Source organism: Protobothrops mucrosquamatus, unplaced genomic scaffold (genome assembly GCF_001527695.2).
Source record: "Protobothrops mucrosquamatus isolate PMUCROS unplaced genomic scaffold, P.Mucros_1.0 scaffold24, whole genome shotgun sequence".
NCBI classification, from domain to species: domain Eukaryota; kingdom Metazoa; phylum Chordata; class Lepidosauria; order Squamata; family Viperidae; genus Protobothrops; species Protobothrops mucrosquamatus.
In genome coordinates this window covers 2,707,293-2,722,231 of record NW_015386409.1, presented here as the reverse complement: position 1 = coordinate 2,722,231, position 14,939 = coordinate 2,707,293, and the positions used below count along the sequence as shown (strand labels likewise).

General features: G+C 35.2%; 1 protein-coding gene across 1 annotated transcript in view; it reads right to left on the bottom strand.

Annotated features, from left to right (window-relative positions):
- LOC107283065 (cytosolic carboxypeptidase 6) overlaps positions 1-14,939 on the bottom strand; it is a 251,190-nt gene that overhangs the window by 106,867 nt on the left and 129,384 nt on the right. Inside the window, exon 4 of the mRNA XM_015810915.1 lies at positions 11,612-11,706. Within this exon, the coding sequence (XP_015666401.1) occupies positions 11,612-11,706 (95 nt within the window). The remainder of the gene's footprint in view (positions 1-11,611; positions 11,707-14,939) is intronic.

Sequence of the window (14,939 nt, the reverse complement as noted above, 5' to 3'; positions counted from 1 at the left end):
TGTGTGTGTGTGTGTGTGTGTGTGTGTGTGTGTGTGTGTGTTTGTGTGTGTGTGTGTGTAAATATACAGCAGAAACAAAGGTTTTAAGCATTCCTATATTCAGGAACTGGGTAAAATATTGTCACAGACAAAGGAATGATGTAAGAAACAGTGTAAATAGCAATTTCAGTTCATACTTTATAAAATAAGAGATTAAGATCACAGGAAAAAATGTAATGTGTCATTCACACCACAAAGGTACTGACATCATATCACTGTTTGAAATATTAACTATGTATTGATCAAGAAAACAATGGTTATTTTTGTCTTTATATAGAGGGAAAAGAAAATAATAATACCTGCAAAGAATTGCCCATTGCAAACACTGTTTACTTAAAAGTATTTCCTGAGGCTGTAAACATATCCATCCTTACCTATGAAAACACATGAACAGAACTGCTCTGATACTATTTTTTTAAAAAGAATTCAAAGTGATAGAATCAGTCATCTGACATTTTTAAAAACACTATCAGGTTCTTTAAAATTTAAATAGTTAAATCACTACTTAAGATATAGTGGTTTTAATTCAATAATCATATATAATTTCTCTCTTTTTCTTTCTTTCCCCAAGTAAATATATTCATTGCATAATATTAAGCATCTTTTTTTTTCTTCCATTCAGTTATGTCCAATTTTTGAAGACTGCCTGGACAAGTTTCTGCAGTTTTGTTGGCAAGGTTTTTCAGAAGACATTTGCCACTGCCGCCTTCTTACAGCTGGAGAAAATGACTGCCTTAACCATTACACCAATTGGGTCTAAGCCTATATTATACAAGCTTACATTTGTTTATAAAATTGGAGTCTATGAACAAACTAGGGCCAGAGATGTTTACAGAAATGATTATATAATGAAAGAACACTAAGCATCAAACCATACTGCCTCCCTGCCTTCTTGTTTTTTATAGTTCTCAATTCATTAAAATTCATTAAAAATTGTGACTTTTAGTCAGGAATTCCACAATGTCTTTTTTTTTTCTCACCGCAGGTTGGGAATGATACTGATCTCAGCCATGGTTTAATTTTCTTGTTAACTGAACTGAATTCCAACAATGATATTGATTTAAATATTTAGGGAGAAAAATCCAGAATGTAGGGGCATTTGCAAGATTGGCTTCATTCTAGCTACTCAGAGTAACAAACATGCCAATTATCTACATATCAAGCCTTGTGTGGACTTATTTAATTCACACATATTCCCTATTCACCAATTCATACTCCATCTTAATACTGAGACCTGCCTACCCTGGGCATCCTATGGCCTTCCCCACCTTCCTGAGTAATACCCCATGCTCCATTTCCCATCCCTCAGGGTCTCCACAGCTCTTACCTCCCTGCTAGTTATTTCCCCTCACACCAGGTCCCTACAGGGCTTTCTCACTCACACTGGGTCCCCACAGGCATTTTCTCCCCTACCAGCCCTCCTTCCCCATCACCCATTGCACACTTATTTTTTGAAGGTCTCTGGAGCTCCAGAGCTTTCCCAGCAGCGTGTAGCCCTTGTTAAGCCTCCTGGAAGCAGCTTCCATTTCAGTGCAATGCAAGGAATTCTAGGAGTGTTCAAAATGGAAGCTGCTTCTAGAAGGCAGCAAGCAGCCCGGAGACAAATGACCTGCCCTCCTTCCCCAACCTGAGATCCAGAAACCTTAAAAAGGTAAGTGTGTGATGGAGGATGGGTAAGGAGGGTAAGAAGCAGGCCCAATTCCTAGGGGGACCTGGCAGGCAAAGTGGGGGAGAGAAACAGAGAAGTGCTGCAACATCCTGGTGGTCGGTCTTAAGGACAAATGACTGCAAGCCACTGCAATGACTGTAACTTCAAAATTGGGTCATAAATAGCTTTTTTGGGGGGGTTATGACTTAGAACACTGCTAAATGACAGGTCATTAAGTGAGGACTATCTTTATCTACATAGCAACTATCTACATAGCAACTATGGTCCTAATTCTTTATATCCAGGGAATTATGCATTAACTCAACAAATATGCTTTTTCTCACTCACATTAGCCTAATATTTTCTCCAGTTTTCTTTCTAGAGTTACACGTTTTGTTTTATTCTTTGAAGTAAGTCATTATTTCCCCATGTACTGCATTTGCTTTCAGATATGCATTTAATTCTTCAGTTGATCAACAGAAACGGCATGTGTTTATATACAAAAGTTCCAATTTTTGAAACAAACTTAATTCCTTATAAATATTAAGATGACTAATATGTAGTATTTGCATAAAATAGGTCCCATGTTGCAAGATTTCAAAACCAGCCTTACTCGCATATTGAATAATTATATAGATTGTGTTGTTGTTGTTGAGAAAATGAAATTACGTAGGCATTTTCAAGAAACAATAGTCTTGGGGATTGCATGAACAATACTTCAAATTCGACTATTGCTGTAAAGTTTTAAAATCGCATTTTAAAAGCTTTAATTGGAAATATTTCACAATGCAATAATTTTATTCCTCAGCAACACAGTCTGCTGAGAAAACACACTGGGTGCTCTACCTTCCACACCTGAACTGCGCTGACCAAATGTTTTTCTCTGCAGGGGCTCTTTCTGAATATTTCCCTCAGATACAATGTGCAGGATTAAAAAATTATACCAAGAACAAAAATCCACATGATTTCTTTTCTCTAAATAAATCTTGCTAATAAATTCCCAAGAATTTTCAGTTCCAACATAAAGACTATTTCTAATCCATACTATAGTTGTTATTACTTTATTGTATAATACAATATATTGTATTATTTAAAATATTAAATATATTTTATATTCCCAACAAATGGTCTCTCATGCAAAGTCAAGTTAGCTTTCGATATTTGGCCCAAACTTGTTTCATTTTGAGGGAAAAAACCCTTTCCCTTTATTTTCCTGGGCTCCAAGATCACCTCAGATGGGGACTGCAGCCAAGAAATTAAAAGACGCTTGCTCCTGGGGAGGAAAGCTATGACAAATCTAGACAGCATACTAAAAAGCAGAGACATCACCCTGCCAACAAAAGTGCGTATAGACAAGGCCATGGTTTTCCCAATTGAAATGTATGGATGTGAAAGTTGGACCATAAGAAAGACTGAGCAACAAAGAATTGAGGCCTTTGAACTATGGTGCTGGAGAAGACTCCTGCGAGTCCCTTGGACTACAAGGCGTTCAAACCGATCAGTCCTAGAAGAGATCAACCCCGACTGCTCTTTAGAAGGCCAGATCCTGAAGTTGAAACTCAAATACTTTGGCCACCTAATGAGAAGGAAGGACTCACTGGAGAAGGGCCTAATGCTGGGAAAGATTGAGGGCAATAGAAGAAGGGGAAGACAGAGAATGAGGTGGCTAGATGGAGTCACTGAAGCAGTAGGCGTGAACTTAAATGGACTCCAGAAGATGGTAGAGGACAGGAAGACCTGGAGGAACGTTGTCCATGGGGTCGCGATGGGTCGGACATGACTTCGCAATTAACAACAACAACAACAACAACTCCTCTGTTTTTTTCCTTTGCTAGCAGTAAATACCAGGAGTTTGCAATACAGCCCATTACATTCCAAGATGGTGTCAATGGACATCTGTTTTTTTTTTATAAAAAATGTATAAAAACATTAACATTCTATTTAAAAAACCCTGGATATTAGTGATTATCAAAAATATTTAGCATGCTCCCTGACTAACCCTTGAATGAATGATCATGATATCAGAACTAGGTAGCGTGACTCCCATAAAACTCTTAGATGATTCTTACTGGAACCTGCAAGTTAGAAACCCTCATTAGGTGCTTATACACAGACACAAAATCATTTCCAAATCATATCCACTAATTTAAACAAAATCTAATTTACTTCTTTACTACAGGTTAGTAATCCAGATTAAATAAAACTTACTAAAATAAAACCTAGTAGAAATAGAAAAGTAGACCGTACAGAATAAATTAAGCATGCAAGATAAAAATATACAAGTATTCTTGCATTATTTTGCTATTAGCAATAAACAAGTTTTACAAGCTGTGAAAACAAAATTTGAAATAGCAAGCATTACCTTGGGTCCTTATCTGCTAGTAAAAATTGAACATAATTTTTTTCAGTCTATCTTAGAAATTGAGTTAGAAGAGGCATTAATAAGCTGTTTCCGTATGTCTTGATAGAAATTACTATATAACAGAATATGAGTTTATATTTCAATATTGCCATCTTTAGAAGGGCAAAGCCTTTCCACATAGGGACTTTTGTAGATTTTTTTCCTCCAGTTCTACTGATAGTATTATACTGAAAAATAATAATATAAATGCTTGCCAAAATTTATCATTTGTAACTTCATTCAGATACAATACTGCTTTGAAGTGTGCATTGCTGTGGCCCAATTGTACCCAAGCTGACATTTTACTATATTCATATAATTAATATCGTCATTTTAGCCATTGTCTATCCACTGCAGGATGAAGGCCTCTTCTGCATGTTTCTAACCAATACAGTCCTAAGCTTTCTTTTGCCAATTGGGCCCACAATACTTGCTGATGTCATCACTCCATCTTGTTTTAAGTCTCTTTTGTGGACACTTTTTATCAAGTGGGATCCATTCTATGACTGCCTTGGTCCATCTGCCATCAGTTCTTCTTGCTATGTGATCAGTCCATTTCCATTTCAATTCTTTTATTATCTTGATGATATTGCATACTTTCGTTTGTTCTCTAATCCATGTGCAGGTCGCATACTGTGTGTGCATTTGTTTTTCCTAAAACAAGATGGATCCATGACATCAGCCAGTATTGCGGGCCCAATTGGCAAAGGAATATATATAACAATACTCTGATTGCAATCCTATATTCAGGACCCTAACACAAACCCTTTTTTGCCTTTAGTTCCTCACCAGAATAATTTAAATGCAAAACAGTCAGAAAGTTGACAAACATTATATTACACTCCTGAGCAATTCCAATTCTATATCCTTCTCTCTGAACAATAATTCAACTCCTACAAATTTCTAAACTGATATCCACAATTTGGACCATGAGGAAAATTGTGGCATTCCCTTATACAGAAGTATCCTTTTGGAGGTACCTATTAATACACAATGTTTGAATGAGATCAAAGGCCAGATACAAATCTGATCTTAGATCTATATCTGCCCTTTAATGCTGGGTTGATGCCCCTTTCCAAATATATTGTTGGTATCTATACTCCTATCTTAAATATTTCAAAACATTTTCATATCACTGCTGTTCTAAAATCAGCTGAAATACCATGCTTTTAAGCAGGCAAAATTATCTTAAAAAACAGAACAAAACTAAGTTCCAGAAACTACATTTTTATTGATGCCTAATATTTTTTTTAAAAAATTCTTTAAGGCAATTTGAACTCTTCCACAAATACTAATGCTCAAAGCATATATATTGCAATTATTCCTGAAGAAAAATAACATTTGGCTCTTTTTGAGAATTCAGTTTTCCCTTGTTTTCATGCTTCATACAGTGCCTACTCTCTTTGCTTTCTTCTTTACCATCTGCCCATTTCTCTGGGAGAAATTGCCAAGAACCTTGACTATGTCATCCACTGCCATCATGTAGAAGAGACTGCCATCAACACCTCCACTTATCCCTGTGGTATAACTGGAAGACAGTTTGGAATAAATATATTAAAGGTTCCAAAAAGATCTTATTATCTTTTAAATAACTGTTAGAGGATGTAACTTTTGCCAACAAATATCAGAGTCATTCCAATGTCTGGCAAAAATACTTCTATGATTTTTTCTTATTTACTAGAGAAAATTTTCCAATATTATTAAATGTTAATTATTCACATACCTAAATTTTACAATATGAAGGACTATACTATATTTGTAATTTAATAATTCAGTTCAGAATTTAATTTAATTTAATTTAATACCAACTACAAATGTATAAACAGTTTTTAAATCTCACTCTAACTCACATTATAATGCTCCCTTTTACTCATTTCCTAGTCTACCTATCTGTCCTTGATATTTTAGTACTTCAACAGGACAAAAGACACAATTACCAATCCTTCATTCTTTTTCCATCTTATCCAGCAGGTGACATACTGATACATTAACAAGCGTACAAAATACTGGTATTTATTTATTTAATCACAGTTTAGAAGCTACCCAACTCCAAATGACTCTGATGGCTTACATTTAAAATTAAAATAAATATGATATGGAGCTCAATCACCATTCTGTCCCAAAACCTGGAAGATGACATTCATCTTCACTTCAGTGAACACCAGATTCCTTACCTGTTCCAGGGCTCACTTTATGCATCTCTGGTTGGAAATGAAGCAAGGAGTCTCACTCTTCTTCATCAAAGGCCTGGGTGAAGACAGCCAGATCTTCACAGCTCTTCTAAACCAACCCATTGACCCATTCAGATTTCAGGGAGAACCTCATTCCAGAAGTTAATCGCTGCTAAAGAGAAGGAGCACTTCCAGATCCCAAGAGATGACTTTGATTAATTGAGGGAACCTTAAGCATGCCAACCCTGCCAGATACTATGGGAGATAGGCAGTTCCCATGTAACCAAGCCTATGCCACTTGGTTAATCATCCCTGTACTTCTGTAGTGATGTTGAGGCATATAAAGGAGAAGATTTATTTCCCCCAACTCTCAGTCAATAAGTGGTTTTTTGGGGGAGAAGGTGTCATGCATATTTCTGGCTTTCATCTGATTTTCCACATATAATGACAGTTAATCTCTACTGATCTCAAATAATATTTTCTTCAGAGTGCAAAGGCAGAAGACATACATGCTAACAACTTGCAAATGTATCAGAAAAAGAAAGAAACTCTGAAACCAGCAGTTTATGGCTAATCAAAATTCCAAAGCTATCTAAACAGCTTTGCCCTCTCCTGATCAATAAAGCATGAAGAAATACAGGTCTTTATATCCATATTGGTTTTCTATAAATCTATCAAATAAAATGCAAACAATAACCCATCCGATGTGAAGAAAAAACAAGTTTAGAAACATCTATAGAAATTAGCATCTAAGTTACTCCACAGGAAACTCTCCACCATCCAAGATACTATAGGGAAAAAAAAATACTACAGCAATAATATTGCTATACAGGCAATAGATGTCAGAGTAGAACTTGACCACAAAGACAAATCGTACTTTAACAGGAATTCTACCAAGTGAAATAAAAACAAGAAATGCCAGTGACAATTTTACTATGGCTACCCTAATATAAAATAAAAATATAATTACAGATACATGCACATATGCACACAGACATGTGCATATGAGGCAGTGCAAATTTCTTACCTAGAGCCTCAACTCCTAAAAGATTAAAGTCTTTAGGAATTAGAGTTGGGGGGCCTGGATAAGAAATAAATAATATGTCCCACATTAATGGAATAATGACACTTCTAAGATTTTCCTCTTTCTAGAGTGAAATTCAACTAGCTACTTGCAGTTTAAAGATCTCATTTGGATTTGACAAAAGAGAGATTACAATAATACCCTTTTATATTGAGGCAACAATGGCTAGATTCTCCTTTGGGAAAGGGACCAGTGTAAAATTGGGAAAATAAGTAAAGCACAATGTTCACATAATTTCACTTTCACTGGCAGGTTTGATTATCTCTGCAGATGATTAAGCAATGACCAGTCATAAATTCAGTAGAATTTTAATAATCTGCTTCTAAGCAACAGAAAGCATAACTCTAACCTCAGTCTATACTTAACAGTTTTATGCAGCAATCTCTACTATTGATAGAGGTCATTGGTGGCCCAACATACACCCAGATATCGCAACATTTCAGCAATGGTAATAGGACAATTGACTAATATATAAAACAAATTATGTTTACTGAACCACAGAGCTTCTGTTACCTGATTCTATTGTTTTAGTTTCTGGATCTATTTTGGGATCCAAACAGAACTGCTCTGGAACAAACTAAAACCTGGCTTGCATCTTGTGAGCTCAGAATATTTCAGTCACTGATGTTTGTCCTGATAACAATAGTGAATCACATCATCATGCACAGAAAGGAAACCCATTTCTGTAGCAAATCATTATTACAGGGAGTTATCTATAGTTCCCTGCTTCTTTTTTGTAATGTAATGTAAAATGTAAAATGTCTACTACTGCTATTAAGATATTTTGTCTACTACAATGATTATTCCATAAGGAAAAGCTACTATTCTATAGGTGCTAATTAGAGTTCTTCATATGATCTCTGTTGGGATAATTTAAATGATAAGTAGCCAGTTGTTGCTTTTGAAAGATAAGCACAACTTGAAGGCTAATGTCTCTACTGAGAAAAACTCTTACTGAATATAAAGTTATAGTACCTAGGGATGATATTGCTGACTTTAGAAAACATTTCCCACTGAACAAGTCATTTTTGCTTCACTTTTTAAAATTTGCACAACCTTGTAGAATCACGGGGATGGCAATGCAGATGTGCACAAGCATATCAGTAGTCTGCTGTGGTCTGTGCTATACAAAAAAGAATGATGCTTAAGATGAAGGCTTCCAAAATTCAGAAATCTTGTTGCAATTACAAATGTAGCCCCAACCTTTTCCAAAGTTCAAGAATAGCTTATAATAAATTCACTACTAGAAAACACTTCTTTTTAAGATAAGCAAGCTACAGGTACTCCTTGACTTACAACAGTTCATTTAGTGACTGTTCAAAGTTACAACGACACTGAAAAATGACTTATGACCATTTTTTACACTTATGACTGTTGCAGCATCCCTGTGGTCATGTGATTTACATTCAGGTGCTTGACAACTGGTTCATATATTTATGACAGTTGCAGTGTCCTGGGATCATGTGATTATCTTTTGCGACTGTCTGACAAGCAAAATCAATGGGGAAGCCAGATTCACTTAATAACTGTGTTACTAATTTAATAACTGCAGTGATTCACTTAACAAATGTGGCAAGAAAAGTCGTAAAATGGGATAAAATTCACTTAACAAATTTCTCACTTAGCAACATAAATGCTGGGCTCAGTGATGGCCATAAGTCGAGGACTACCAGTATTTTCATTAAGAGAGAAGTGGAAATCTGGTGATGGGGAAGACTGGGTTCAGTGATGAGAATACATTCTTATTGATCAGTATCAATAGTGCCATGTTACACCTGTTACAACAGGAATGGCTTGGTTACCAGAACATTTCCAAGTGCAATTCAAGATACTGATTGCTCAGATACCCAATGGCTTAAGGATGCAGTACTTAAAAGGCTGACTTTTCCAGATTGACGGCTCAAGGTCCTTATCTCTCAGGAGTTGCAACACAAGGAGGCCCAATGGTGGCATTCTGTGTAAGCTTCCCTATTGTGGAATACCTTACTCTTCAAGACTAGAATGGCCCCCAGTCTTATGGCCTTCCAGAAAGTTGTAAAGCAGTTCAGGACAGCCTTTTGAAATTAAATCTGGAGTCGCTGATATCAGACTCAATTTACTGTATTATTATATTGTTGTACATTTTACTGTATTGATTGGAATTTGGCTGCATGAACATCAGCCTAGCCCTTAAAAAGAAGATGGGGTGAGAGACAAACTCAATATTACCCTGCTTTAACACTCTGTGATACACTATGTTTGAAATATTTCCAAAGTTAATCAATACGTGCCAACAAATGTAATTGAATTTTGAATAGAATTAATGACTGGCAAGTAAAGGAACTCTTGGTTCCTCTGTTATGCTCTGATTACTCTTATGGTGATCACTGATCTGAACTTAAGTAAGGGGTAAAGAAGTTAAAGCCATCTCTGCCAGACACCTAGTTGGGTCCAACTAAGGAACTGATGCCTCTATACAGAGGTAGATTAGTAAAAAGCAAGACACTTTGATCCCAATGCATTTAACTATCCATTTATAGTGAGTACGTGTCACTATAGCTATCTTTTATTTTTAAAGAAGCAGAGTATTTTGCCTAAATTAATTTTATAAGTAAAAGTGTATTTAAATAATATGTAAATAATGCAGACTAGTCACAAGATAAGGACCAATAATGGTTTGGAAATGAGAAAATCAATGTGTAGATACAATACTTTTAATGACAAAAACACTGTTCATCTGAAATTTTTCTATGCAATAAATGAAAAAAAGCTGCTCATTAACTATGACTGCTTGGTTTCTATTACAGAATGATTTCTTCTTCAGGGATGTGTATCAATTTCCTGAAAGAAAAATTTATTTTGGGATACAACTGCAGAAGTTTAATAAATAAAATTATCTATGATATCTAAACAGGACATTGCTAGGCAGGATAAACACCTATAAGTTATCCTAAGTTTTTAAATGAAAAAGTGAGATATAGTATAGTATACAAACACACATAAAGAGTGATAAAGTTACTATGGAAAGTAGTTGTTTTCTTAACATTTAATGGAGCATAACCTTTCTGGTGCAAAGATAAAAACCTGTATGATGTGTCAATAACATATATTACATTCCACCAAGCACAATGGCCAAAAACTATTTTTATGTATTTAGTTTTATATTTTTATTCTACTTTACTTATTATTTGTTTTATTTTCCCTTTCAATATTTTAAATCCTGTGTTATTTGATGTAATAATTAGTCTGAATAAGAGGGTGTTTCTACTGCTTTTACTTATACATACTGGATAAATAGGAGGAAAATAAAATGAAAAGTGACTATCGTTGGCACAGAATTTCTGCCTCATTTATTTATTGTTTTCAAAAATATATTCTGGTATACATATGAACAACTTGGAAATACATGTTACTGAACAAAAGATGTAAGAATGTCACTTTTAAATATACTGGAAAAGGCTGAGTTTTCGTTTCCTAGTTTCAGGGTCTTTTCCACATGGTTTATATAGATTTATATTTCAATATGGAACCTCATAAATAGCATAATAAGGAATATTAGTGAATTCTAAAGTTAATTGGGAAATATTAAGACATGCTATAGGAACAGAGAGGTCAGAAGGTGACACACATTTGCTTAATATTATCTATGCGTAATTGGACTTGAAACTGTCTCATACAAGATCTGAGTAAATAGAAGAGAATAATATTTCACATACCTGCAGCTGTAACAACATACTGATTGATACAACAAATCACAAACATTGTTTCATAGGAGAATAAAACAAAACAAAATTGCTAACTGTATCCAAATAGACCAGGTGATATAGCTTTTGGTTCTCATTCTCAATACAAACAGACTGATTTAAGAATATGTTACGATCTACTTGTCTTGCTTTATTTTGCATGTGTAAAAGAACCTATGTCTACCACACAGTTCTATTTATCATTTGAATTGCCCTATATAAGCATAGTAAAAAAAAATGGTTAACATTACAGTGATCCATCCTTTAGCATTCAATTGAGCTGACTATCCAGTGAAATGCTATGAAAGTGTGACAGGGAGATCACTCATCCTTGCTAGAGCCAAATACTAACACTGACTCGTTCACAAGGTTAGTGAACCATGCTATCAGAACAAATGCTGCTTTAGAAGGAAAACAGTGAAGTACATATAAAGAAAATAAAGATGACCAGATCTTAATGAACCCCATAAAGAAAAAGGAATGATTCCAAAATATCATAGCCAAAGGTTGCTCCGTAAAGACAATATTCATTGAGTGTTAACTTACCATTTAGGCCTGCTTGTGGACTTTACCATTGGAGCCATTCCATCTCGATAGAGGCTCTTTGTTTTACTGAAGTTGACAATATTGAAAATTACTCTCTGAAAGACACAATGTAAGAAGAGAATCTCATTCTCAGCTATATTGTAAATGTATCTATATACATTCACACAGGTTTCTAACGTTAAATCTTTATAATTGAATGGTGCATAGCTTAAAACACAGACAATAAAGAAACCGTTTACAAAATCTCTCCAGGCCTGTACATTTAACATTTCCAGCATTCTTCTTAGAGTACTTTTTATATTGTATCTAAACTGTCTGCCCAAGGATTGAAAAACATTTTGTAGTTAAGTGAGCAATTACTTAAGATGACAATGGTTCCATGTAGGAATCTTTCAAACTGCCTAGGATTGTTAGAAAATTTTGCTGTGGTCTGCATTGGACAGTTGCTGTTTGCATTCCACTAGTAACCATTCCAGTGGGACACAGAAAGGAGAAGAAAACGAAGGAGAAGAGGATGGTGAGCAAAACTACAAAAATAGAACATATATTACTACTAAACCTCTTGTGCATTTTTCACCAGAAACAAGATATATTAAAAAAAAACCTCATGGGAGCATGTTTTGAATCTACCACATAATGAAAACACCAGGTGGATGGGCCCAGCGCTTTCTTTCTAATAAGGCCCCACAGACTACGACAAAAACAGCATAATGTTCTGATTCAAAACATGCATAATTATGCAATTACTGAAGACATGAAATAAATTAAGAACTACTAACACATTTGAGTAAGTAATCATTTGGAGAAATAGTTTATTAATAAGAAATGAACAAATTCATATTGTCTAATAACAACTGCTAAATCAGAGATATAACCATGCATGTTAAATTAATGATAAACAAATCTTAGTAACTGGGTGAGATAATGCAGGCAGTTGAATGGAATATGTAAAAATTGGCTAAAATGATGTCTTGGCTTATTTTGCATAGTAGGGAGACAATGTTGATTCTAGTGATTTTTCAGTGATTTCCAAACAGCACTTCCATTCATGAAATGGTTAATTAGTATCTAACAAATTATCTGGAGGAGAAAGAAATGTTATTTCTAATTATGGATTTTTGTGTGAGAATTTTACCCCTTTTCTGATCAAACTAGATTTCAGAATAGCAGAGTGTTATTTTTACATAATATAATATAAATATTTTAAATAATAAACAAATATAAAAATTTTAAATAATATTTTTTCATATTATATAATTATTATGTATTTCACATCCTCCAAAACAGCAATATGGCAATTATGATGTTTATAATCAAAAATAAAATTGAATTGATTCCAAACTGAAGAGAAGAAGAGCCCCTGGAAGGAAGACTACTGTTTTAATTTGGTTTATGTTTGTAAATATACCTTTAGTAACAGCAAAGGGGTTAGTTAAACTTCATGTTATTCCTCAGTAAATTGGATAGGAGAACAGGCTTTTCAACCAGTGACTTTAGTGCTTGGATACAATTATGCATGCTTTAGAAACAAATATGAGAAAGTTTCTAATTCTGCTAAATGTAAAGTGACTAACAAAAGACAGCTGCCAGAGACTGAAAATAGTCCCATCTCAATCAAACGTTCCTTCTCTTCTACTAATAATTTGGGTAAATGTAATCAACTAGGTAAAGCAGAGTATATGTATTTAAAACTGTATAATGCAACATTTTCATCACTTTCATAGTGCAGTTAGCAAAATGCTGCAGTCCCTTCGATAAGCTATGCGCCACCTGAAATTCTTTTATAAAAGTGATTAACTTTATCAAACTATGCCACAGGATTAATGGAGCATAGAAACCTGAGGCACTAAAATATTAAACTATGGAATATTCTCAGTGGAAGTTGAAATCTGCTATGTAGCCCATCCAGTGAAGTGTATAAAATTTAATAACTTCAGTACATACCTTAACCAGAAAGCTAAGTAGCCTACTCACTTCATCTCTGGAAGTGAAATAGTGCCATACAATGTTGTGATACAGTAAGCAAACATTTGCTGAACAGGTAAAGAAACTTGCTGGTATATATCTGTGTGCATATACATATGTATATGCTGTTAATGTTTTTTTAAGATCGCTACTGGCTTTGTTGAAGTTTTGTTCTAGGGCAGAACTTCCTTGCCACCGTGGCTGCTTCCCAAGTGCAAGAATAGACAGAATAACAGAATAACAGAATTGGAAGGAACCTTGGAGGTCTTCTAGTCCAACCCGCTGCTCAGGCAGCAAACCCTATAACATTTCAGAAAAATGGTTGTTCAATCTCTTCTTAAAAACTTCCAGTGTTTGAGTATTCACAACTTCTGGAGGCAAGTTGTTCCACTGACTAATTGTTCGAACTGTTAGGACATTTCTCCTTAGTTCTAGGTTGCTTCTCTCTTTGATTAGTTTCAATCTATTGCTTCTTGTCCTGCCTTCAGGTACTTTGGAGAATAGCTTGACTCCCTCTTCTATGTGGCAGCCCCTGAGATATTGGAACACTGCTATCTTGTCCCCCCTTGTCCTTCTCTTCATTAAACTAGACATACCCAATTCCAGCAACCGTTTCTTATATGTTTTAGCTTCCAGTCCCCTGATCACCTTTGTTGCTCTTCTCTGCACTCTTTCTAGAGTCTCAACATCTTTTTTACATTTCAGTGACCAAAACTGGCTGCAGTATTCCCAGTGTGGTCTTACCAAGGCATTATAAAGTGGTATTAACACTTCACATGATCTTGATTCTATCCCTCTGTTAATGCACTGTGTTGGCTTTTTGGGCAGCTGCAGCACACTGCTGGCTCATATTTAAGTGATTGTCCACTAGGACTCCAAGATCCCTCTCACAGTTGCTACTATTGAGCAGGGTATCACAGTATGCCTGTGCATCTGGTTTTTCTTGCCTAAATGTAGAAAACTTTTTCACCATTAAATTTCATTTTGTTAGATAGAGTCCAATGTTCAAGTCTGTCACAATCCTTCTGTATCTTAAGCCTATCTTCTGGAGTGTTGGCTATTCCTGCCAGCTTGGCGTCATCTGCAGATTTGAGGAGTTCCCCATTTATCACCTCATCCAAATAACTGATGAAGACGTTGAAAAGTACTGCCCATTATTATTCTTCTATCACCAGCCCATTGCTGATACACCCCAAGATAGTGTTCGCCAACTTTCATTCAAAATTAGTGTTCTCCAACCCAAGAACATCATCAAAGGCTCATCAAAGTGGATAATCTCCAGCATTTCATTGTATTCTAGAAGTAACCCAATTCACACTGGTTGTACTGCTTGTGCAACCCCACTCATTCCAGCAAATACCAC